Source organism: Haliaeetus leucocephalus, unplaced genomic scaffold (assembly GCF_000737465.1).
Source record: "Haliaeetus leucocephalus isolate CR32 unplaced genomic scaffold, Haliaeetus_leucocephalus-4.0 Scaffold848, whole genome shotgun sequence".
Classification (NCBI taxonomy): domain Eukaryota; kingdom Metazoa; phylum Chordata; class Aves; order Accipitriformes; family Accipitridae; genus Haliaeetus; species Haliaeetus leucocephalus.
Window position 1 is genome coordinate 12,827,565 of NW_010973284.1, and position 26,680 is coordinate 12,854,244.

At 39.1% G+C, this 26,680-nt stretch overlaps 1 protein-coding gene across 3 annotated transcripts in view; it reads left to right on the top strand.

The window, feature by feature from the left end:
* The window catches only part of LPHN2 (latrophilin 2), a 128,087-nt gene that overhangs the window by 41,639 nt on the left and 59,768 nt on the right, over window positions 1-26,680 (top strand). For all 3 annotated transcript variants that reach the window (XM_010582561.1, XM_010582560.1, XM_010582562.1), the window contains exon 2: window positions 14,474-14,687. In XM_010582561.1, the coding sequence (XP_010580863.1) occupies window positions 14,474-14,687 (214 nt within the window). The remainder of the gene's footprint in view (window positions 1-14,473; window positions 14,688-26,680) is intronic.

The window sequence follows — 26,680 nt, forward strand, 5'->3', positions numbered from 1 at the left end:
TTTGCTTTTGTGTTATCTTTTCTAATGGAAACCTTTATTTGTCTTTTTCATTTTTTTCTTAGGGTGATTGAGTTTTAGAGGCATATACAGTGATACAGATATTAATATGCATTATTGTAATTGGCTGTAATTGATCTTTAATTGTACCTTTTTAACTGGGATGACAACTACAGGGGCTTCAGTTTTTAAATTATGTAGGAATAATTCTTCCTATATGTGATTTAGGTTTTATAGCTGGGAAAGGTATTTGGATTAAAGAACATTTTGAGCGAATAGGGAGAGGCAGGAGTCCATTTCAGCCTGAATTATCTCATGATGCTCTGATCCTATGAACTGTTTTGGAACAAAGGTCAAAGATGAATTTGCCTGAGTTCTCTCAGCTACCAATCACCTACATTGTGCTTCCTGGGAAGAGGAATATGGATGGGATTTGGGTTGGGTTTGGAGGAGGGTTTGTTTTGTTTTGACTGAGCCTGCTCTGGAACAAGCATTTACTCCTTTTTATGCATTGCGTGTCTACAGATCTGTTGAACAAAGGTTTTTACCAACGTCCTTAGTTTATGTTGGAATAGTTGAATATTACAGCAGAAAAACTGTGTCGCATCATATGTTTTCTTGAGATGCTTGGTTTATCTACCAATCAAAAAAAAAAAAAAGATACAACAGTTGCTAGAGTCAATAAAACTAAATAAATAGCTTTCTTTTGAGTAGTAGCTGAACAGACAGAAGAAAGTGCTTTTAACATGTTATACCCCTTTGAGTAATGGATAAAAATAAATTTGTAAATGACATTTACCCAAATGTGATGTCGTGATAAAGTTCGGGAATTATATGGTGGGTATCCAGAGTGTTCCATTGGAACTTGGATCCTGAGCTGAATCCCTTGCATTCTTTTAAGTACTGAAAGAAGCAAAGATCATTGGAATGGCACACAGCAAAGGATTCAAATCACCATGGTTTATCAGTCTTGTTACTTTTAACACATTTTGCTAACATCAAGTTTATAAAAATATGTTAAAGAAATGGGTTTTGGTGGTGGTTGCTTGGAATGAGGTTGGGAATTAAAAGAAGATTTATCCATTGGTAAAATAGCAAGGAGACAACTAGTTGCAGCATTGCAAACGAGTCAGTTGCAATTTTTCCTTTAGAAACCTTTCTGGTAGACTTTTTGTCCCTAGCTCCTAAAGGGAGAGTTTAAATTTTTTTCCTTCCTACAATCCTTCCCTGTCTCTCTGGTTTTTCTTTTGCTTAAAATCAGCTGGGAACATAATGTACTTGCCTGTTGTTCCTCCTGTTTCCTTACTTTGAAGATACTTCCTCTAAAACCTGCTTCAGGATTTCTTGAAGGATGAGATAGAGACACTAATACAGCTTTTTCCCCTTTTTGGCTTTCCTGGTGTTGAAGTACTGGGAATTGCTTATGCTCAAAGTTTGGTGTGTGTCCAGTGGTGATGTGTGATTACACCAAAAACAGAAGGAAAAAACAAGTTTGGATATGTTTATAAAAGGTAATTATCATCGCAGAGGAAAAAGACAATGATGCAGTCAGCAATCTGAATGACTTGGCACGGAGCCAATCTTTAATCTGTTTTGTTGTGCTTTTGAAAGCATTTATTTTGTCTTGTACTTCCCTTTCCCTGTTCATCTCTTTCCTAAGCATCTTACACGTCCACGAGTAAAACAAATGGCCGGTTCCTGCTTCCAGGAGGACGTGCTCAGGGGAGTGGGAGCACAGGGGAGCGACACGCTCCTGGGACTTGTGACAGGCCGAGATAACCAGGCTCGGGATGTTGGCAGCAGTAAATTAGGAATGCCTTTCTAATAAACACAGCTGCTGAGACCTTCTCCCAGTGCCACGATCCAGCCGGTCGGTCCCATTTCCAATCGTGAGAGTTGACGGCAGTATACTGGAGCTCCCTCGCTAATGACCGTCCGCAGACAGGAGGCGGCCGGCGCTGAGCGCCGCGGCGGTGCGGCCCTGCTCCGGCAGGCTCCCTGCGACTTACGGGGCTGCCTGAGAGGAATGGGAAAGCTACTTTCTCAGTCTCTGACCAGAATGCATGATAAGGCTTGATGTCAAAAAGGGCAAGATTGGGCTCACAGCAATTATGGCAGAGGCATACTGGTTTCCTTGACAACCAGATTGAGGATTCTTTGTGATTTATTATTTACCACTTCAAACTCTCATTCTCTGATTTAATTAGGGAGAGGGATTTCCATCAGTCCCCTCCCTTCCAAATTTGACTACCCCTACACTACTCTTACGAGCAGCTACACCTATCCCGAACTGATGTGGCTCTAAACCAGCTACAAATTAGGCTCCCCGTTTAGCCTTTGGAATTTTAGGCAGGTTGCTCAGACAGCAGTTAACTGAAATTCAATGGATATTATGTTGGGCGAAGACTTGTTAATCTGCGCTTACTGGCAGGGATATTGGACATCTGCACTCACCACCTCCCCGTCCACCCTCCCTCCCCCCAGTTTTTCAAAGGCGAGGGACTGCAACAAGTGATACTCCTCAGTTGTCCTTACAGCTATGGGAAAGATAAAACCGTATTATACAAGTGCCAGTTTCCCTTGCTTGGGCAAGTCACGTTATTTTCTCCTTGAAGGCTTTATTAGCAATACATCAGCCACTGTTGTATAAACAAAGACTGTATTTTGATATTTGGGAGGTTTTTTACTACTACCGGTTGGATAGCTATTTGAAACAGAAATCCTCTCCTGAATTGTGGCTAAAGATGGGAAGCGTAGTTGGCCTGCTCTAACTTCACATGTATTTCAGATACGTATTTCCCACATTTATAAAGCATTGACTGAATCATGATCTACAGGGCCTGTGCTAAATTTAGTAATTCAGAATAGAATTTTGAACACAATAATATATATAATAGCGGTTTTTATTCAAATGTCATTGGCAAATCTGTGACATTATATATCAAGACTGAAATTGGGTCCTCCAAAGGGCGTTTTTTTCTTAAAGTACTTTCCCGGGTTGCATATTTTTTATTTTGTATTCAGCATGAGCTGTCTGCTGCATTTAATAAAATAAAATGAAGGTCACAGAAGATCACTAGTTTTCCTATAACGTGTCCCAGTAGATGACTGGAAAAAAGGTAGTGATTCAAATGGGTTGACGATCCTCCGTGCAGACGATGTAGAAAATTTGTGTTATTTTTGAATTATAGGAAGGAATTTTAGTTTTAATTGTGTTTATTTCACTACGTATAGTCTTTCAGCTGTACCACCCCAGTTTTAATTTCAGAAGTTTACACACATTTTGTCATCTTTACCGCAGGGAGTTCCTGGAGTGAGTCAATAGGTGTTGCTCTTCCCTTGGTGGGCTGAACGTGAAGCTCATTGAGTCAATAAAAAGACTTAAGTGACCTAAACACTCTTGTGTCAAGTCCTACCTCACTAATGCACCAGTGCCCCATTAGGCTGTTGAGGGAAACTGACTGCTGAAGATGCTTCTTTAAAATGGAGTAGTCTAATGAAGCTCATTAATGCATTTTTCATTAGAACAAGAATATTGAGTGTCCAGGTTAAATTCTAAGGAATCTATCCTGCACTCATTGAGGTTAATGACAGAGCTCCCGATGATATTAGTGATGCAGGATGAGAACTTAATTGGGGTAATTAAGATTCTGCTTACCTAAAATTCCCTATTATTTTCAAGTAGATAAAATACTACAAAATTACTACTATGAAGAGTTGTATAATGTTGGATCTCAACACATCCTTCAGAGATGACAGCATTTCAGTGGGAGACGATGCTATTTCTGTATTTTGCATTTGATTCATAAAGTACCCTTGTAATCTTCTAGAGGCTTGTCTATGTGAAAACTGTCATGAAAAATGGGGTTCTTTTTGGTTTTGGAGTTCAAACATTGTCTTTATTGTAGATTTAAAGATAACGTGGCCCATACATTGCCGAAACCCGGTAAGGATCTGGACTTCAAATTCAGCAGTGGCAGAGACGGAAAAGGCACTGCAGCAGTACTGTGGGGTTGTGTAAATTGCAGAGAACAGTTTCATTAAATGCAGCTTGCTTTGCGGTAGTGCAGACTTACTGAAATAGCTGTTTGTACCAAAAGAAATGCAGCTTACCTACTGAGTAGAATAGATAGGCTATGCAGCTTCAGTGCCTTCCAGGGAGTCTGAAGCCTCTGTTATAAATGATTATGTCAGGATGCCTAATTTAAATAGTTACCCTAACACCTGCTCATTCCTGCCTCCTTTGGACACCCCTAACCTTCTCCTTCCCTCCTTGGCATCCCCGGCAGATTAACAACTCCCTCCTCAATTACGTTGCCGTAACGGCCGCTTTGATCACGCTCTGAGCTCGCTCTGGAAATTATCTTGATTAATAAGACTCACCGCTGTAGAAGAAACAACACTCTAAATGGATGGGCAAGCGGAGGGACCCCGTGGGTGCGAGCGGAGGCTGGCAGTCTGCCGGGCAAGGCTGGCTTCGCTGCTCGGGGACGGCAAGGAGGCGGCAGCCCCGCGGGACCCCCAGCTCCTGGGCAGCCCCACGCTCCCTCCCGACCCGGCTGTTAGATCAGGAGCCGTCCCCTCTGACTTGCAGAGGCCGTCCGCCTGTTTGTACACCTAAATAATGTATCGGGAGAACACGGCGCTTTCGCTGGGAAAGTGTCGGTTTAGGTGGTGTGGAAAAACGTGGAGCAATCAGATCTTTTATACTTCACAGCTGCCTCCTCCTGAAGTCTAACTTGCTTTAGACACGTAGGGAAGGATTTTTTTAAAAGGAAACTGCGACCTATGCACAGTATGCAAAAAACATTAGTTACTGAGGAAATTACTTTCCACATCTGTAGCAACGGTGCAGTACCTCCGTCTTGCTGGTTATTGAGCTTTTACTTGAGCACCTAGCGATGATTTTTTTCTCTGCTCTGGTGTGGAGCTTTCCAAGTCCTTTCCTTTATTATTGGTTGTATTAAGATCAATGAACAACTTTGGAAGCACAGTCTTTCAGCTATTAGATGCTTGCTTCTAAATAGAAGTAATTAGGAAATGCAAAGTTTTCCTTTCTGTGTTGTGTTACAGTGTGTACTCATACCTTTTTTTTACTTTCTGATGTAAATAGCATTAATTATGGAACTCTTATCACATAATTATGGAAAATTGTTTACTTTCTGTCTTAGTACTCAGAGAGAGATTACAGGGATCCTGATTTTTCATTTATTTCATTTGCACACTCATTAGCTGGTTCTCTAAAAGCTGAGAGCGTTCTTGCATCCACATTGTGACACTTGGGAGGGGGACACAAATTGCAGGATTAGAAATGAGAATCCAAATTCAGAAGCCCTGAATTTGAGTCCAGGTGGAATTTAGCTGTCCTGTCACCTTATCTCCCTTGTCTTTCGTATTTGCAGTGAGGCATATGGATACGCAATTCCTTTATAGGTGATTAACAGCAGTTTGACAGGGTAGCAGAGGTGTGTATTTCCTTTATTTATCCTGGGAATGGTACCTCTGTTGCCACTCTTACTCCCTGCTGCCCAGGGAGCGTGTTAGAACTGCATATATTCCTTAGGACTTTTAAAATTACCTATTTATTGATAAATAATTAAATAGTTTTCCTTTCTTCAAGCAACTTACCGTTCAGAGGATGCTCTCAAGTATCTGTGTAGGATTATTCCATGATTCCTGGAATGTGCCAGAACCTTAAGTATGTTGTAAAAACTATGTATCGTATATCCCTCTCCTCTCTATAATAGTCTTTTAGAAATCCACAAATATTTCATAGAAGGTAAAGTCAGGAAGAAAGCCTTTCACTCTGACAGGCATTTTCCAAGATTGCTAGCTACTCTCGTCTTGTATCTATTTGTGGGAATATTTGAAGTGACGGCACATTTACCTTAAAGTACATTCATCACATTGCTCTTCTCCTTGTTTTCAAAAGATATGACTGTGTATTTTGGCCTAGCAGCTTCATCTGCAGGATCTTGAGCCTCTATGTTTCCATGGGTTCTTCTTCTTCCTACTCCCGAGTCCTCAGAAATGTTTCGGAAGCTATATTGAATGAGAAGAGGGATTGCTGTCCTATTTGCATACTCATAAGCACTCTTTAAGTGGCTTGCTGTCATTAAAATTAACCACATAATTTTTCCTCTGTAAATTATACTGTGACAATTGACTCCATTCCATCATTTTATTGAAACAAAAGAGAGTATATGAACTCTTACATTGTTTTTTGATGCCATTTCTAATGTATATATATGCTGTTTGTAAACAAGAAAATCTCAAATATTACCATGTGGTAGCAATCATACAATATTTTTGATTAAATTTGTGATACTTTTTTAGCACTAGGCCTGTATTTGGCATTTTAAACTCTGGCACTTGTAGAATAACATTTTCTTTGAAATGAGCCAGAATTATCAGGGTCCAGTTTCTACATTTTAGTGAGATTAAATGTTTTGCTTTCTTACACAGCTTAGGGTCTAACCAGTTTAAGAAGGCGCTGTGCACAGCAAGGGTTATTATTGGCACCCAACATGTCACCCGCTGGAATGATTTAACTTTCACCAATTCACATATTCCCAAGGAAATGGTACATCTCTGCATGGTTTCTATCAGCCTCTGAGGTGACAAGGCTTTGGGTTTCTTAGAGATGGGAATAAAAGCATATTTCTTTTGACAGCTGTTCACTCTGAATACTGCTGATGGAAATTCCTCTTCCTTCCTCTTCCTCTGCCCCTTCTCAATGCATGGTTTCCAATCAAAAATGATAGAACTGGAAATATAAATTGTTGTCAAAATACATTTTTATAGAAAATAAAAGAATATTTATTTTTATCCTGCTACCAGTATCCTGTGCAGAGGAAATAATTCAACGGGAAATCCTGTTGACACAACATTTCTGACAGATCAGCCTTTGTGTGTCTTACCTCCGTGTTTTGGAGGTTGTTTCTGATTCAGAAGCTTCTCCTTCCTGACAGGTGGTGTGCTCAGAGAGTTCGCAGTTGGTAAACTGGAGATAATCTCCAGGAGGGGGATTTACAGAGACCATGGGACTTATTTGCCTTGAGAAATTTTGAAGATGCAATATATTTAAACGGCAAGAAAGAAAAGGGCAGAGTGCTTTTTGCGAGCTGGCAGAGGATCAAGAGTGTTATGATGTGAAGGAAAAAAGGAAGGAGATTCTTGCAGCCTGAGAACAGACATCTGGCTGGCAAAAGAAAAGAAATATCATTGACACATGAATACTGTTTCAAACTGGGATAATTTTAGATCAAGAGGGCAAAGTTTTGCTCTCATGCATACAGCTCCCACTGAAAGGAATGGGAAAGGTGCATGCATATGAGAACAAAATTTAGTTCTAAGTGAGAACTGAACAACACGCATATTTTTACACTAGATATTTAGACTTTCATGTTTAGATCACATGGTTTCCATCTGCCATATGTAGGCATTGCTAAAATGCTGCCAGGAACCATGCTCTGGGTTGGCGACTTTCATTAAAGGAATTAGTGGTTTCTATCCAGTTTCAGTGTGGCTGGATTCAAAGTGCAGAAGCCCGTTTTCACAGTTTAGCATTAATTAGCACTCTTGCGGCAGCCTCAGCAGGGAGGTGAAGGATTAAATGGGCATGAAGACCAAACCATCTCTTTTCCCATAGTGGCGATTCCTTCAAAACAGGGTTGAGACATGATGGACAAATGTGGGGATGCATGCATGGCTGCTGTCTGGGCTGTTCTTGGTTTGGACGATTGAAGGACTTCGGTCTACAGGTCTGTCAATATAGCACTCTTCTCTCCTGCAATTTAAAAAAAAAAAAAAAAAAGCAAACGCCAACAAAAACACAATCCAAAAAACTCCTTAATTCTGCTACCTTGGAGAGACATATTCTCACCCTTTCGAATGAGGGGTGAGAGCTGTTTAGGAGAATTTAAATGAGATCCTTGCCAGCCGTACACAGGAAGGATCGACGCTGTTACATTAAGAGGCTGAGATGCTGCTGCTCACTTTAGGTTTTGCAGAATCATTCAACAAGGTGCTAAAATCAGGTAAGCCCTGACTCTTTTTTTTGCTGAAGAGAGCCTCACAGGGATATTTTTGCAAATTGCATGGAGACTGGAAAACGTAAAAGGAAAATTGTAATAAGTTTCAGTAAACCTGGAAGGCAGGACCCGTCCTGGTGTGAGTCAGAGGGTGTAACTCAGGCTTCTGTCCTGAATTTCATTAATCAGACATACTGTGCTTTATATTTATGTACACTGAATATTAAGTATATAATTACAGAAAATTACTTAGAGTTGTAATTCTGCTGCTCAAACTGAGTCTTGAAAAACATTAAAATTTGACAAAGATTTTTAAAATTTTAAATTTTTTAAAGACTAAATCACAATCTAATAACATGTAAAAAATTTATAAGAAGCCATCGTTAGTTACTTAATATTTCTAAAAACTTCTAGTGATATCAATTCCTATTTCTATTTTGTAAGAGACAGGCTTCCAGATTTCAGCCAAGTAATTAAAATATGAAATGGTATATCTGAGAAACAGAATTCTAAAAACCAGTGTTAAAAAATCACCCCTTACAGTTAATTTATTCAATGAAATAGTTGCCTTCCTTCAGTGTAATTTAAATGGTCAAGTCTGTTCCTTAGGACTTAGGGACTCTTCGTTAAAGTTCGAATAATGAGCATGCTTTCATGTACCTTGTTTTGAATTAATTCCATTTTTATGAATGAGTTACGAAAAATGAGGAAGATGTCCCTTACTAGAAAATAGATTTCCTTCACTAAATAATCCCTTTTCTCTAGATGTCCCCTACTTCCAGCATCTTAAATGAAAATAACGAGCATACACTTAAAATGGCAAAAAATACAGCTGTAGGAGAACAGTTTTTTAAATGATCGCTTCCTGCCTAATTTTACGCCAGGCGAACAGTGGGGTTTTGTCTGCCGGGCTGCAGCGCGGGCTGGCTGTGCGCTGGCTGCTGTGTTTCCCTGAAAGAAGAGCTGAGTGCTGTGAACTCCAGACCTCTGTGCAGTATCAGAAGCTCTTACTGTGTCAACGTAATCTTTTAATAGACATGCTTGCCAGAATGACTTTTTTCCTTCAAAGATAGAATTAGAAAACGCAGTTGTCATTTAAATTGCCTCTATCTTTGTAGTAGTTGGTAGTGATCTGTTGACCAGGATTGGATAATTTAACAGCTGTTTAACAAAATAACATGCTTGTCCGTGTGAAATATATACAGTGCTGAGAAACAGAGAGAAAAGTCTCCCTTGACAGAGTTCGTGGGATTCTTTAGAAACTGCAGGATGCTGAGGCTTTTCTGCGGAGTTACAAAAGCTTTGCGGAGCCCCTGTTGAGCATTTGCATGATTTTCAGATGGCAAAGTACGTTCAGCTGTCTCTGTGCACCCTCCGTGCACACATGTACGCACTTCTCTGGGAGAGGGAGAGGATTCGCAGCACAGTTTTCATCGGGCTTTGCATTTGTTGAACATATATTACTGAAATGCTGCCCAAGATGCATCACTTCGTCTTGTGTAGAACTTGAATCATCATGTTGCATGATTTGGTAAAATAAAAGAGATTGTGAAAGAGACAACTGTAAACATTCTGTTTGAAAAGATGCGCTCTTTTCAAAAGACCTTTCTGTTAGAGCCAAATAACACAAGAAGCAATATTTCCTTGCTTGCAGAGACATATATATTTATTTCTGTGAAGATTTGTTTTGGATTCTCAGTTCTTCCAGTATCTGCATTCTTTGAAATAATTTTATGTTTCCATGTTGACTTTCTCTGTGCTTTAAGTTTTAATCAAAGGTTCCTTGCCTCTGATGTTGAGGATTACTGATGTTAGCCTGTTTACATTCCACTGTTTTTCCTCTGTATGGGGTGAACATTCAAATGTGGTGGTGCCTTTTTGCTTTTATCTACCAAATTTAGCACACTCACTTATTATTGACAGCTCAAAAAGATGGTATGCTAGTGGGCAGGATGCTGTGAATTATTAACTTTTCTTTGCACTTTGACAAATTTAGGTTATCTTTCTAAAGACAAATCATTCCTATGAAGGAACCAAGACAGTAGAATGGTAAATAAGGCATTGAAAACTTATATATAACAATTTCAAGCCAAATGTGAATTTAATATATTTCTGAAACATGGTTCTGAGTTACATTTCTTTCATAGGTCTTGGTTTTTTTCATTTCATAGACTAAAGTATAAGAGGAAAGATCCTTCTTTGTGATGTTGCATTTAGATTTTTTTCCCTGTGTGTTTTTCTACATGGATTGATCAATAAAGCATTAAAGAATGTATATTACCACTAAAAATCCACTCTACCTTTTTTTCTCAGAAATGGGATTTTGCAAGAGCAGTTTGTTTTCTTCTTTCAATAAAGAGCCTGTACTCAACTAATTTGTGAGCAGATAAAACATGCAGGAAACATATGTTTGCCAGGAAGCTTTTCTATAATCAAAATGGTCAGCAGGACAGAAACCACTCTCTTTCTCTCATTAGGTATTAATCCTCCATTTCTGAAAAAAACCACCCCCCACACAACACTAATATATACAAACGCGAATGATTCAGAGACAGCATATGTTGCATTTGGTAATAGACGCTTACTTGAGTTAATGTTTAGGTTGTGCTGGAAGTCCCAGCCCGGGCACCAGAAAGGTTTTTGCAATCGGGAAGCACTTTGCATTCTTGGGTGGCAGACAGCAGGAGCGGTGTCATCCATGGCACAGTTTGCCTTGAAGCAATTAGCAGGAAGACAGGGAATGTTGATTTCAGCTGCAGGAGGACAGCCAAACAAAATAGGTTTATGCAAGGTACAGTAAGGCAAGCAGCAGGTTGAACACAGGTTGGTTAGAAAATACAGTATTGAAAATATTCATGAGGCATTGCATTGGAGATGCAAAGTTACTGGTGACGGCAGTATTGACAGAGCCACATACTTAGGTCTAAAAAGCCCTGGAATGATGTGGAAGGAGGCAGTAGCATTCAGATGCCGGTCGTTCAAACTTCTATCCTGTGGCAGTTCATCTGTTTATCAGGAATTATCTCCTGAATGTAAATGAATTTCAGTCCTAAGTCATTGCACCTGTTGCCGAGAGGTATTTATTCCAATCACTTGCCTAAAGCGCAGGGAGTTACTGCTTGACGTTTTATAGCTCCAAAAAAAGCTGTCGTTTCAAAATCATTTGTTCAGAGAGGAGAAAATGGAGCAAAACAGTTCATTTTACCCTAAGCACTGCTATTTGGCAGTATTCACATTTGCACGGCACAAAGCTGCAATATTGATTTTTTGCTCACAGGGCCTCCCACTACTTCTTTCTTCGAATGTCAGGGTTGCAAGATGGATTGAATTACACTTTGCTTGTTGATACGCTTATTTTTTTCTTTGTTGATAGGAAAAGATTACAAATAAAGCTTCAGCATAAAGATCACAGCAGCTTTGTTGGTGGACTCTAAATTTATTTATTTTAGTTAGTTAAAATTCTTTCTGCACCATAGAGATTCCTTAGAGCAGTCTCCCCACCGAACGCATGCTGCATTGTTTTGCTTTATTGCTTGCTGCTTTTGCAATGTAACACCTACGTTACGATCTCAGGTGTGTCTTCCGTTGCCTGTGAAGTGATCTAACCTTGCTCTAGTATTTTTAATGTTTGTCCTAATACAGAACTTCTCATGGATGCCTGCAGGGTGAAAAATTGCAGGTTAAAACACATTCGTAGTACTCATAGCAGTTGCCATAGATGATGAAGTAAGATTTGCAGGCGGCTGATCTCTGTAACAAACTGCGGAGGTCTTGTATTTGAATTCAAGGTATTTCCTAGCAGAAGTGGAGGCTGTGCTGCAGGATCTGCCGTAAGGGTTCAGCGCTTGCCACGGGTAGCTCGGTGCGGGTTCGTCAGCCCTGGCCCCATAACGATCCATACATCTGACCTGCTGCTGCACACGCGCTGTGTGCGCAGCCACCGACACCTCGGCGGCTGTACCGTACCCCGCTGTACGTACACGTACCGCCTGTACCGCCTCTGCCTGCCCGCCCTTCTCCCCAAATCCCCTGCAGACAGCCGAAGGTGCTCTTCCCCTCCCTGCTGATCGAAACCCCAAAGTTTGGGGCGGGGGGGGGGGGGGCCGGACTCCCCTGGCCAGGCCATGGCGGTGCTGCGCGCCGGAGGAAGCCCTTCGGAGTGCAGGAGGTACGGGCTCCATTGCCACCAGCTGGAGGGATAAGCTTTATGTGGACAGCATTAAATTTGACGGGAGTGGTAGGATGTAGGAACGGCAGTCACTAGCAGCATTATATTTGGTCCCACCGTGGCTGTCGTGACGGTAATTAATCAAAGGGGCTGCTGTATGCGTATGTGGTGGGGGCTTTGCACGTACCCCTCTCTGTGCCCATTTCACGCCCTCACTGAGCCGTGAACAGCTTCTGTCTTCGTTGTATTAATTTGCTGCATGGGAGGAACACGTAGGGTGTTAATGTGATGGATTCGTGTTTTAGCTCTTTCCAGCTTTCAGCTCATGATACTTCAGCAAGCCTCTAATAATAGCGTTCGCTATTGCGCATGGTATGTGCAGCCAAACCGACGGCCAGGAGTGAATATGAGATGGAACTGTGGTGCTTTCCACAGCAATATGGCTTCTTCCCTTGTTAAAAATTACTGAAACATATTGGCAGAGTAACGGTACTGGTTTCATGTAGGATATGGTTCCACAAAATGTAAAGTAAAGGCAGACCCAGTTGCTGCCCTCTGGCTTTCCCCTTCCCCTTGTGCCGGGGTCGGTTCCTGCCCAGCCGAAGGCCTGCTCCTCTGAGACCTCATCGCTTCTTCTGCAGCAGAGGGAGGTCAGAGTCAGACCAGCTCCTTGCACCACTTCACTACACAGGCTGGACACAAGCTGGTGCTGGTGCACAGGGGAAGGCGGGGGGGTGCAGGTAGAGGAGGGACAGAAGGTGGGCTCTGGCTGCCAGGGAGCCGCCTCCGACGCCGGCATGGTCCTTATCAACAGCTCTTTTTTGCAGTCCTAACAGATAATCATCTTCATACAGTAGGAGGTTTAATCCACAGATCATTAATTCAGTAGAAAAAGTGACAGCCTCTGGTTCGTGTGAAAATTTACTATCAAGGGGTTATCTCAAGTTGTTCTTGATCTTTTTAGATCCTTACTTCCTTGCCTCTTCTAATGCATCATACTTTTTAAGAAAAGTTTGTTTTCTTTGCCTTCCAAACAGCATAGAGCTCCAACTTTTCATACTTACTAGCTGGTTTTCTTTGCTGTCACAACTTGTCTCCAGCAGCCTGCACTGAAATATTAATGGCCTTGTGCTACTGTATTGGGAGGACTTTTTTTAAAAATAGGAATTATCTGTAATTCTGTTGAAAATTCAGAAAGGATTTACTATTTTAAAGAAAAAGGTATTTAACACTACCATGTTACCCAGCTTGTCTTCCAAAAGGCAGTAATGCACACATTTTGTAAGAAACAGAAATACTGTTTAATAATAATCTACTAGTAGCTGTGTGCAAGAAAGTGTAGTATACACATATGTTTTTCTGATGCAATGTATTTTCTGCATAAAGAAGTGTCTGTAAAAGACAACATCTGGATGAATATCTGAACCATTGTTTTGTTTCTGAAGTGTTTCATACTACTTCATTAGAGAAGTTACCTATTTTTAGGAATTCTCATGCAGAAAAACATGTTAAAAATGACAATTCTGTGAAACATATATAATTTTGGGGAGGGACAGGGAGATTTTATACAGTACACATCTACAGTTTGCGGTATTGATCATTTATATATTTGTTCAAAATCTTAACCTGTCTGTGGTTTAATTTATGTAAAAGGCACAGTAAGGAGCACTGAAGTTCAACTAGGTAACGTATCAGGCATGCGTATTAGATCTAGAGGCACAAACATGCCCGTGCTGGGGACATAAAATAGCTAAGCAGAAGAAACCAACTCTTCCCGGAGAAAGGAAGATAAAAATTAAGAAAGACTAATGAAGTTGGAACTATGGCTTTGGTTTTTTTGTTGGTTCATTAATTTATTTTCTTTAAATTCACTTCTGCATTTGCAAATCCTGCCTGCTCTGCTCCTTCCCACTTTCAGACACAGCCCGTCTGACTGTTCCAAAGAGGGGAGAAACAGAGGAAAAAGAGGTGGGAACAGTAACGTGCAATGTAGCCATGCAGACAGGCACCACTGTCTGCCCTGGCAAGGGTTAGAAGAAGCGAAGAGGAATTTCCTCCTTTCCCAGATTAAGGACACGGCAGCAGTGGTGTAGGGATGTGACAGTTTCGTGAAAGATGCTTCACTTAACATGGTACCAGGTCACACTGTTTAAAGGTGTACTTCCTTTAGCACGCTGCTGAGAGTTAGTGCTTGTGTGACAGAAAAAGAATAGTCCAATGCAATATGTCCTTTAGGATCAATCCCTCCCTTTTTTTTTTTTTTCCTTTTTTTTAGGTTTCAGCCGAGCAGCGCTACCGTTTGGTTTGGTTAGGAGGGAGCTCTCCTGCGAAGGGTACTCCATTGACCTCCGGTGTCCAGGAAGCGATGTTATTATGATAGAAAGTGCTAACTATGGACGGACAGATGACAAGATTTGTGATGCTGACCCTTTCCAGATGGAGAACACAGAATGCTTCCTTCCAGACGCCTACAAAATTATGACACAAAGGTAAAAATATATGTATCATTTTGAGGACTAAAGAGGAAAAATGCCTGAATTAATACAGTGAGCGCTATATACTGTAGGAGATGCTGAGTTGTAGTTGCCAATTTGCTGTTGAGGTACTATTATTACTATCTAGTAACATCAGAAGGAAATAAAAACTACCAGTTGCAATTAGAGAGGCTTTTTTTTAGAATCCCATGAGCAAAAGTTAAAAAGCAGGAAGAAAACTGCAAGGAGAATGGAACTTATTTGGAGACTCCCTGTCTCCTTGTCAAACGGCACTCAAAAAGTGTCCAAATGGCAGGTGCATTTTTCAGTAACTTCTACATTCCCTGGCAAAGTTACACATTTCCTATCAATGCAGTAAATCGCTGCTGTTTTTCCCACCTGTAAAATGCATCTAATGGAAAATGCCGGAATGATTAAATGCCAAGATGATTATATGTCATTATACATGTGTGTACAGAAGCATGTATGCATATAAGCACAAGTTACATTATGTCTTAGTGACAGTGATTGTCAATCAGAGAAGACAATCAGTCAGAAGAGCCAGTGAAAGTGTTTTTAGTACAAAAGGCGCATCAGAACTAAGATTCACAGAATTACCTGTGCTACAGGCCACATACGGGCAGCAGTCACCTAGTACGGACAGTTGTGGAAATGTCAGCGCAAATCAGTCACTGGAGTTGTTACTGGCTTAAACTACAAGGCTGAATAAGTTCAGGATTGGTGGGAAGTTTTCCTCCCAGTGTATTTTTCCTAGGGTGAGGAATCTGAGCAAAAAGTGGATGGGAGTAAACTGGGAGCTTTGTGGTGCATGTACACAGATGTGTCAAATGAAACATGCAAGTTGTCCCGCATGCTGCGCTCCATTTACTGTGTTCTGTTTGAACATGGTAGCACTCAGTAACATATGGTCACATCTTAAAAATAGTCTTCCATTTTCATTTCCCAATTCACTCAAGTTGTTATGAGTGTGACTCTTACAATTTTTTATCATTTTCATGTGAATACATGGATGTTCTCTACTTCTGTAGTCAAATATTTGGGCTAGATATCAGGCTTCAATTTCAAATGCTGGAGGTAAATTAAGGCTATCAGGCCTTTTATTCTTGTTCCGTGTTCAACCTGTGACTTGTTCTGTGATCAGTAAGGGAAAGGCTCCATTGCTACGCTAGTAAAAAGGTAATATAACTTCTTTAAATCATGTTTGAATTATCTTTTTGTGGTTCTAGTTCGTTGTTGTTAATTAGATCAAGCCAGATTTCCATTGAGACTGCAGCAGCAGTGTCATCATCCTCTAATCTGTCAACTCCCTTTGAAACCACCTTCAATTGCTTTTGTAAATGTAGTGCCTCTCTGTAGACTTCCGTGTTGTGTAAAATGCATGTTGTGTTTTGATCAAAGTCCTCCTTATGTTCACTGCAAATATACAGATTAAGGTAGTCAGAGACAAATATAGAGGCACAATCTTGCTTAAAGTGACATCAAACTGTTACTGGAAAGCTGAAATTTCAATCCCCCCCCCTTTAAATTAATCAACTGTAAGTTTATGATAGCAGAGAGTATTTTTGAACTTCCCCAATCTTCTACTCTTACCCTTTTTTCAACAGATTAAAATGAAGTTGTAATCACATGTATGACATTGGTTTAGAACATCTGTGCTTAGAGGGAGGTTTTCAGTTTTGTTCTTTTTTTTTTTCTGGACAAATGGCAAAGATCATTTGACACTTTAAAGCTTTCTATTTTTGTCTGGCATTTATAATAATTTGGAAGTTTGCTTTCGTAGCTTTCTTTCTCAGATCCTGTCATTAAGTAGAAAAGCTGTCTCTTGCCTTGTTTAATCTTTTCTCAGAATTGCTCAATTTGTGCTATATTGCAAGCATACAAGAATGTTGCAAATTTCTTACGAAATATTAGAAGTTCTTGTATGTCATTATTTATAACTGCATTGGTGATCATAATTTTTTGTTGTCTAAGGCAAACTGTTGTTTGGTACTCAGAACATGTCCTTGATCTGATATCTAAAAGTATCACATCAGCTGTATTTTGATGGCAGCAATTGCATAGAAAAATCTCACCTGAAGGACTATCAGATTCATTGGTTTTCTTTTCTTTTTTTTTTTTTTTCAAACTGACTAGAAAAAAACAATCTGTTAGAACATTTGATCACAGGGAAAACTTTTCTTCCATACCTTTAAAAATAACCAGCAATAGTTTCTATATTACTACTTAAAATCTTACAGTGTTTACTTTTAAGGACTAATGACATGTTTTTACCACTTCAGCCAGCAGTATTTCTACCACTGCATTTGACCACTCAATTCAGTTTAGACCTGCAGTTAAATGTAGTTTCACGGCAATTATTAAGTACTCATCATTCATTTGCAACATCACTCCACAGCGTTTGCACAGCAACTACATTTACTGCAGTTACAACGTGAAAACACTAGCTTAATGAGATCAATACTGTGAAATCTGAAGATTGAAAAATAAGATGAGATTTCCAGTTTAACACAAAGCCGTGTAATCATAGGCCCTGCTCCCCTTCCAGAGAATTTGAGATGCTAACACACAAACTTTGCCAGTGTCTACTGATGCATCAGCTCCCCTTTCTCAGAACAAGCTGCTACTTAATCTTTTCTCCCTCCCTTTCCTTTCTTTTCTGCAGTTCTCAAAAGATTTTTAACTTAATGCTTTCCTAGGAAGCCTGACTAGAACACTAATGACTTCATTGCTTTGCTTTTACCTTTGTAAAGTAGTTATTAAATTTTTAGTCCCTGATTGAAATTACATCCCAATTATTCCAGAAGAAAGTCTTTCAGATGTATTTAAATTCCATGTAAACTTCAGACTGGCACAGTTAAAATTAAAGCTTTGAAGAAAGGGACTAGACCCATAGAAAATCCCTCTCCCCTTTCACACTTCTCTGATAATTAACCCCAGCGTTTGCATACAGTCAACGTTGAGAGAGCCTACCATGCTGAAGTTGAGTATAGAAATAAGCTTACTTCTAGACTATTTGGGGAGGGAGTAGTGTGAGTGAGTGGCAGAGGACCCACGTTTCAGGCAGTTAGATCTTAAAATAGTCAAACTCCTTGGTGCTCTGCTGTCCTTTAGCAGGGACAAATCTCCTCTGCTTCCTCTTTGTTTAAAAAGTAATTAAATGAACAGGGAAGCAGAAGATGCAAAGCAGCCTGAGGAAATTGTGCTAGTTGCTTGCTCATAAAGTGTGTTTGTGTGGCTGTAGCCCAAAACTGTCACGAGACTTTGAAGTTGATAAGGCTAACTAGTACTGCTCTTTATAGGCACAGCAGAGACTTGAAAATGAACATGATAAAATTTACTTAAGACCTAGTCTTAAGTCCACTTTCATTGTAAGTGGATTGCAGGTGGATTGTGTGAGTTATATTCAAACCGCCTGTGCCTTTATGAGGGCACTCTGCCTCCAGTGTCGACTTCAAAGCCCTGCCCTGCAACGGCGGGTAGGTGGACCATAGGTTTTTGTTCGGACAGGCACTAAGGGTTACATAAATACCACATAGTCTTTGGATTTCTGTTTCATTACCTTAAAATAATTACAGATATTTAAAAGTACTTGTAAATACATACTTAAAATACATTTCAAAGGCAAAGGCATATTGTCTGTGTAATTTTATAGTAGAACAATAAGCTGCTAAGATGCACTTTGGCATGCTGGGGCCTTTGTCTTCTGAATTAAAAATAGGGTTTTTTAGTAGGAATAATTTTTTCTAGTCCTAAACTTTTTGTTTAGGAAAAGTTCGGTATTATTTTAAAGATTAGACACTATAACTATCTTTGTGATTCCAGTACAGTGCAATTAGATGATATTTTTTGCCTCTGTATTTAAATAGATATTTGGGTAGTGTGGCAGATAGTAATTTTGAATAATACAATTTTAAATCTTGAGAAATCCTGTAGTAATAAAATGTCAGGTCCATTCCAGTCTGTACACCTTATTTTTTGAGTAATTTACCGTTAGTGGTACTTGTAGGAAATTAACGTTTTGTATTTAAAGAAAATACAGCCTATTAACTCTGAATCTACGGAATCATTTACTTAGATGTGAAATTCAAGCATTTACTGTTGACAGCCAAATTAATGTTAACTTCAGAAAGATAACACTGTTTCCCTCCTAATAAAGGCTAAAAATACCTTGAATTTTTAAATGGGAACTTCTGATCTGCATTCTGATACTGAGAGCATAGCTGTGATCATTAAAAAGAGGAAATACTCAAGTTGTTTAAAACTACAGACTTTGCAGACCATGCAAACATCCACATTAAAAAATATAATCTCACAGTTGGTATGTTCAGTTCATTTTTCATCAACATAAAGGAGGTTACATCAATCCTGCACGGAAATGGCCTTTAAATTCTATTTTCATCTACAATTTAGGTATAATTGTAGCTTTATGTGATCTTTACTAAACATATTTAATCAGTATCATTTTGCTTTTTAGCTGTGCACAAACAAGCAAACCTCATTATAATACATAGGCATAAATATGAAAGTATGTTAGATGTAATAGGTGAACTTAGGGAACTGTAATTTTTTGAAATACCCTTCCCTTTTAAAACATTGCTGCAGAAAAGTAAAAGGATTAAAAGAGGAATAAATCCTCCTCAGCAGTGAGTGTTTTTCCTGTTGCACATATCCTGTCCTATCTATAGCACGTCCAACACATGTACCTTCAATTACCACGTCCATCACGACACCAGTGAAGAGTTCATGCTTGGGTTTTTGTTACGATGAACTTTTCTCACATGGTAATACTCTTAACCTGTTACGTCCATCATCTCTGCAAGACAGCTGCGCTTAAACGAAGGGTCTTCAAAATGTAAGTGAAGTGCCTCCTGCCCCCCAGAGTGATCAAGGGAAAGCTGAAGGAAGCAGTGTATCCATGCCTTCTCCTGCCACTTTATTTTTTTTTTTCTTAATCCTTCCCAACGAAAGAGTGGGAGAATGGAGATGTTCATTCATTTCTACATATTCACATGTCCAGCAAAGATCTCATTTTGAAAAATCCTGTATATAAATGAGAGTGAGACTTTTTTGAAAGAAAACAAAATGAGTTCTCCTGTGACGAAGACACATCTCTCAAGCCCTCTGTCTTGTTCCCGCTTGCCGGGTCTGCAGAGGAAACATTGTCATACCGTGTGAAATACCATTTTTCAAGTGAAAACAAGTTTGGTCTGTTCCATAATGTGAGGGAATAAAGAAAATCTTCCACTGGTCTCCAGGCTTGGATGGATAGTGGGTAAATCTCCTACTGCCGATTAATCTCACTCACCGGAGTGAAAAGGTCTAGCCACAAGCAAACTTCGCGCGGGGTGTCTTTGCTGGTAGAAGGCAAAACCTGCTGTGGGGTCACTGCAGAGCTGAAACCAAGCCTTTGGCAGACTTCCACAAAGAGGCATTTTAGTGCCTCAAAACCAGCTTCCTCAGACAGTGCCCAGGGTCGATTCAGTGTTTAAACCGTAGCACGCTTCAGATTTGCATTTCTTAATGTGCCTTAAAACAGTTTTCCCGGGCAGGATTTTAGCCTCTGCCATTCACAAAGGGCTGCGATTGTGGTAATGGCGCACTTTACTTCAGGGGTCTGCCAGTCTTAGACAAGGGCTCTGCTGACCCCTGCTGCTATCTTGCTTTTTCCCTTGCTTTTCCTTCTGCAGCCGAAGATTGCCTCCCTTTGCTAGAGATACTGTGTAGTGAAAAGTGTCTCAGAATGAGAGATACACCTTGCCTTTTTCTGCTTTCTGGTCATTAAGAGCTGGCATATCTGTCCTTTTTGTGTCAGAGAAATACCGGTGTTGACGATAGGATAGCACAGGCTGATGTGGATAAGGTACGTTCTCGGAATTTATGCACGTCGGAGTTGCTGTGGTACTGATGCTGATCAGTAGTACGAGGTCCTTCTTTCGCTTTGGCGTGCCAGCGGTTTCTGTTTCAGCTTGCTGACAACTCCTTCGCAAAACACTTACCATACAAGATTATCAACATTAGATACCTGGGTTTTTTAAGCATCCTTTGAAAATGAAGGCTTCTACTCATCTGAAACAGACATAGGTCTTAGTACGGCAGTCATCCCCGTGAGTATTTTGATGTAGCAGAAGCTTAAAATGCTCTTTATTTTTAAACTAAGCTTTTCACAATACCGGGCCATGACCCGATTGATTTTTGTTCTGTTTTGTTTTGTTTTCTATGTGTTAGTCACAAGATTTAGTTATGACTCAAATGTAAAGAAAAAAGCAGAAATACATGTAGCCTATTTTCATGAACGAGGCGTAATCACAGAGCCTAGAATATTCATGAAGCATACTGTAGTCCTTGGCTTTATTACAGGAAAAAACAGTAATACCCATGACTGAGAAGAACCTTATCTGGCATTGTGCATTTTCAGTATCATTAATTCTTAATATGAATGTAGTAGGTCTAGTTTACTCATTAAAAACAGGGGGGTTTATTAATGGGGTTGTCCCATCGTGACATTACTTAGTAAATTAAATACAAATCCTCATATTACGAGGTTCTGAGCAGTCAGGTAAGGTGAAATAGCTGTCAGTGGTACTTGATCATCTTTCTGCAGTGTGTTGTATTATTTTCTGCAGAAGAAATTACTTTACACATGTGCGAGCACATAGCATGCACGTGCGCATTGCTGTAGTCGTGGCATTGGACAAGCTACAAAGGAAACAACAAAAGGACCATTGATACCAACTAATGACATTTAAAATTTAGATTTAGTTTACTTCAAAAAAGATTGGATTAATTATTTTACCAGGGTGTAGCTTGATATTTTATTTAGTGTTTTCATATCTTATATTTAAGTAGTTTTCTTTATCATTGGCAGCACCACCATCAAATTCTTCTTAAGTCAGTGTATATCTTACCTGGCAGGATAGTATATACATATTCATCAGTCTTTGCTTGCTGTTCATGGGTGAAGAAAAATATAAATAACTATACATATGTGTACATAATTTTTTAAAGTATTATAAGCTGCTTCTTATATGTTTGAGCATCATATAAAATACATGCTTCAGCCTGTGATTTTCTTGGGGTTTTTTTCTGATTTCTGAAATCAGCTGTACTAGGTATGCATGCTGTTTAGCCTACAATTAATCATGTACTATATGTTTTGGGTATGTAGTTACCTCTCTTGGTAATTTACTAATGTTTCTGAGAACTTGACTGAGACAACACTGCTTAACCTTCAGCACCTTTCAGTTGAATTTTGTGTTCTCTCTGACGAATTTGTATGAATTTTATATAGTTTTCAAATATAGTTACACTCAGAACTTTATTATTAAAAAATTCTGATTTACTTATATATTGCTGTGCCAAATTTAGTTCGTATAGAGTAATACTGTAATAACTGAAGCCTGTTAATTCCTCCCACCCCAATATATCCTCTATAATACTTGGCCAAAACAGCTACATTATCTGATAAGTTGATTTAGGACTTTATACATGTGTTCATATAGCCATTTATCTCAACCCTTGCTGAGGAGACCTTTATTAAGCTGTGATGACTGCTGAATATGAAATGTAACCAAGATTATTTTTTTATTCAAATATAATTTAAATATTCATCAAAGAGGAGTTATGCTTGAAACTGACAGAGACTATTAACATCAAAAAATATAATTAACTGCACTGGGTATCATGAAGCAGAGTTAGCCAAATAGCCGAGAGGTCTAATTGCTCTAGAGTCTAAGAAGCAATAGTTTTATTTTATACTGTTGCTGTGGTATTAAGTGATGTGGTTTCCTATGCGAGGCAATTAAAAGCTGCCTGTTAAGGTTCATTGCACTATAGGAAATCCGTTGAATATCACTTAGTAAACAGAAGTTACATGGAAAAGGTACATGAAGATGGGCAGAGCAGGGTATAGATCATAAATTAGGACAGATTAATATGAATTAAATATATCTAAGTAAATTATGAGTACTTTTTAGTGTTATAAAGTCAGCAGTAGCGATGAAAGTGAGAAGTTTTCATTAGTAACACAAAGGAAATAGAATTTAAAGATTATTACAGTGAAGCTGTTTAATTCAGGGGAAAGGAATAGAAGAATAACATGGGTTTAAAAATTAAAAAGTAGCTACAGTAGTATAGAAATGAGCAGATCTCATATTCTGGAAATTTCCTTCTGCCACAGAACAAATAATCTCCTACTTATAATAAAAAGAACCTTCTGACCTTTGTGGCTCAATTAAGCTTTTTAGTTGAATTCAATAAGAAAACACTTCTTTATTGAATCCCATAGATTCTGCCTGTGCCCAGGGTATACAGTTTAAAAAGGGGTGGCCATATTCATGGCATTTTGACGTTAATGAGGTTGCTGAAATGAAAAAGTTTAAGGATCAAAGACACAAGCAATAACAGTATTTTACAGCATTTCTTTTTTTTTCTCTAATAATAAAATTGCAATCTAATTGCTTAATAAATGGGCCACGATTACTGAAAGACATAGATAATTTCCCTCTTTGCATTTCCCCTCTTTGCATTTTATTTTCTACATATTGCAGAACAATAATTAGCAAAAATGTTATGGCCACAAATGAAAGAGGTCTTAATTTTTTTCTTTCATATAATAACTGTGAATGAAAGGAGTTTTTACGTATGTTCTTTAATTTAGTATGATAGTCAACTTCTGGTTTTTTTAAGAAGCAGTCTTAAAAACTAGCGTTGTACTGGTAAAATAAAATCAAACAAAGAATTCAACTAGAATTCCTGTTTTATATAAAGATTGGCTGCCTGTTTCATACATTATTTAGCATGCTTACCCTGTTTATATCAGTGACATAAGAGTGCATGCTACTTTCTCAGAAGAGTACCGTCTTTGCCGCTTCACAGCACAGTGCCTTGTACTCCCAGGCTTGCACATGGTGTTAGCAGATATTTAAAGCACTTCAGCCTAACATTTTATAGGTCATGATGAACTGAGCCTATAAAACAAGTTACTGCGATGAAGTTAATGCAGTCTTAAGAGTGTTACATAGACCAAATACTCAGTATTCAGTGTATTTTTAGCCTGCTGTAGGCACATCAGTGAGGAGGAAAGGTTCTTATCACATAGAATTTTTCCCTGTCAAACCTGCTTTATAATACAGTTGCAGTGTGGAATCTTTACTACAAATTTACTATTGAAGCCGTATTTTTTTTTTCCAGGTTTTCACTATAATATGGTAGCTATCGGAACCTTTGAATTTCAGTTTCTTCTAACACACATGCACACAAACACGTACACACGCAAAACAGAAAAAGAAAAGAAATTAGGCAGCAGAATCATTTCATTCAGGAAGCTGCCCTGACCGCTGTCTGAACACCTTAGAGGAAGAAGTCTTACTACTTGTTAACGATGCCGAGCTGTATAGCGTTTCACCTGGCAAGATACGTATTTTGCCATTAAATGTGCAAAGGGACCTATATGCCTTTCTTAGGAGTAATCTGTGATCTTTAACCTTACTGTTCATTGCTTCTCAGATACCTTGCTTCTTGTGATATATATCTATATGATGAAGGAGCAGTTTTGGAACTAGTTTAATACACACATTTTTCCAGCACTGTAAAATTGTTGTTTCACCATAACTCAGAATTTGTGTTCCTTTTCCTCTAATACATTAATTTAGGCTGAGTTGTAAGCGTAACAATAACGTGGCAGTTCTGAACCCATAATCTTTCCCTGTTTACTGAGTTTTTTAACAGCATCGAACTCAACTGTACTACTACACTCATGAAGCTGTAGGTGTTTTCTCATCTAGGATGTAGTAGCGCTGATACTGCCTTCAGTATGTTATTCTAGTGCCAGCATCACTGGTGGGTATGAAAAACATCATTTACTTTGTATATTTAGCTTTCTTAGATAATTTTGCTGCCTCTGTGACAGAGGTACAGCAGAAGAACACCTCCTGGAGTCACATTTAAAACAGGAGCACTTTGGGTAATGTGCTGTAGACAGAACACATATGAGTTAGTGTTCAGTTATCATGAACGCCATCAGCAATGCCTTGTTGCTTTCTTATCAGCCACTTCCTGCTGTCAGCCCAGTGCTTATTTCAATAGAAAAGGATTTGCATCAAATGTAATACAGTATTATGTATGGCTAACGTGGGGTTTTTAATTGTGCAGGCACATGAGACCCCTTCAGTGGTAGGCAGTTTGATAAAAGGATTAGATCATTAATGTTTTTGACGCAATTAAAGATTATCTGTGCATTGACAGAGTCAAGCCAGTGAATTTTCTGATGTGTTTTTTACAGAGGTGAATCTACTTGACTTGCGTAAAAACTAATGGCAGAATACACAGGATTTTTGCAGATGTAAAAATAAGCAAATGAAAGCAGCCCCCTAAATTTTGTTGGGCTTAAAACTGGAAGGTCGAGGAATCATGGAGTGCCCAGCTCAAATCAGTAACTTAATCCCTCAACTTCAAATCACAAAAAAGTGGGATTGTGCTTTCCAAGTTAGAGCAGAAGGATACTTTTGTAGGGGAAGTCCTGTACCTGGAAGCCCTGCAAGCTTTCCAGATGATAATTAGATCCAGACATCACTGTGGGTAATGAATAACAGTGCTTTTGTGACAGGCATTGCTCTCGGAAGAAAAGAAAGTACTTGTAGTGAGGACTCTCAGACACATTTTAATAGGAAATGACACCACTGCTACAGATTTGATTAAAGACCTACTAAGGGACAGCACTTCTGAAAAAATCAGCAGATGAGATAAGAAAAGTTGTAATTTTATTATTAGTTATCAGTTAAATATATGTAACTTTAAAGCCATGAAATCAGCATTAAAAATTATGAGAAAAAGGACCATACCATCTCGCTAGCAGATTGCACTTCTGTAAATCTCATAAAATAACCAAGTTGTCTTTTGGCCTCTTGCTCAGCATTTTGCTTTGAGTTCTGTTGAGCCGTAGAAATGAGTCACCCCGTAGCCCTGTGGAATTGGTAGATAGGCAGCGGTGGGCACATGGTCTGTGATGATGAAAATTATAACCCAAAAAGGGGATATTCCCTGAGGCAAGTTTACAAAAAACAATTTATTCTTTTTCACCCTGTAAAACTCATCTTACATGCAGGATCTCTTGCATTATTACAAACTCTAATCCTCTGAGTGGGTAATTAACGGACCAGAAAAGCCATTTGTGGAAAGAAAGAGCCATAAGGGTGAAAAATATTTCTCTGCTGAATGATCTTTAAGGAGTAAATAATTACAAGAGTGAGAGGTTTGGGATGACCAATCTAAATTTGAACATAATTAGGATGAACACAGTTTGAAAATCGAAGCAGTTGGCATGTGCAACAATTCTCATATCAGAAGACTAATTAAATATTTAAAAGCCCAAAACCCCTCACTATTCACAGAAAAATAACCTGCCACAAAAGGGTCTGTAACTTTGCAGATAATTAGGAAGGGTTACAGGGGGAAAAAATCACAGATTGGCTCCAAGGTTCTGCAAGGTCACGTCTTATTATGGTGTATCTTTTATATGGTCTGATAACAAGTTTCTTGCTAATTTAATCTAGGTAGGGCATCCCATAGCGATTTCCCATTTCCCTTGTTAAAAATGTGATCGTTTTTCTATATGCAAACTGCAATAGGTGAACATTTTTATAAATAATTGCTCCTAATTGATACAGGCTATAATATTTTTAATTATTTGAGGGGAATGCATGTGTTAAAGTTCAGTTAGGGTTGCCCCCGCCACATCCCCCATTTGAAAATGTCCTCATCCTGTCCACTGTAGAGGGAGACCAAAGGACCTTAGGAAATCATTTTTTCTTGATGGCCAATTCTGTAAATTAGTAAGTCTTACTTTCCTGTTAGAGCTAAGATACATTTATGTTGAATATGCATTTCTGCAAACAGAAGAGCTGTGTTAAACTCAGGAGACCCATAGTGAGTCAAGCTGAATTTGCATTGAACTGACCTGGAGGTCCAGTCGAAGCATGAACATTAAAAGT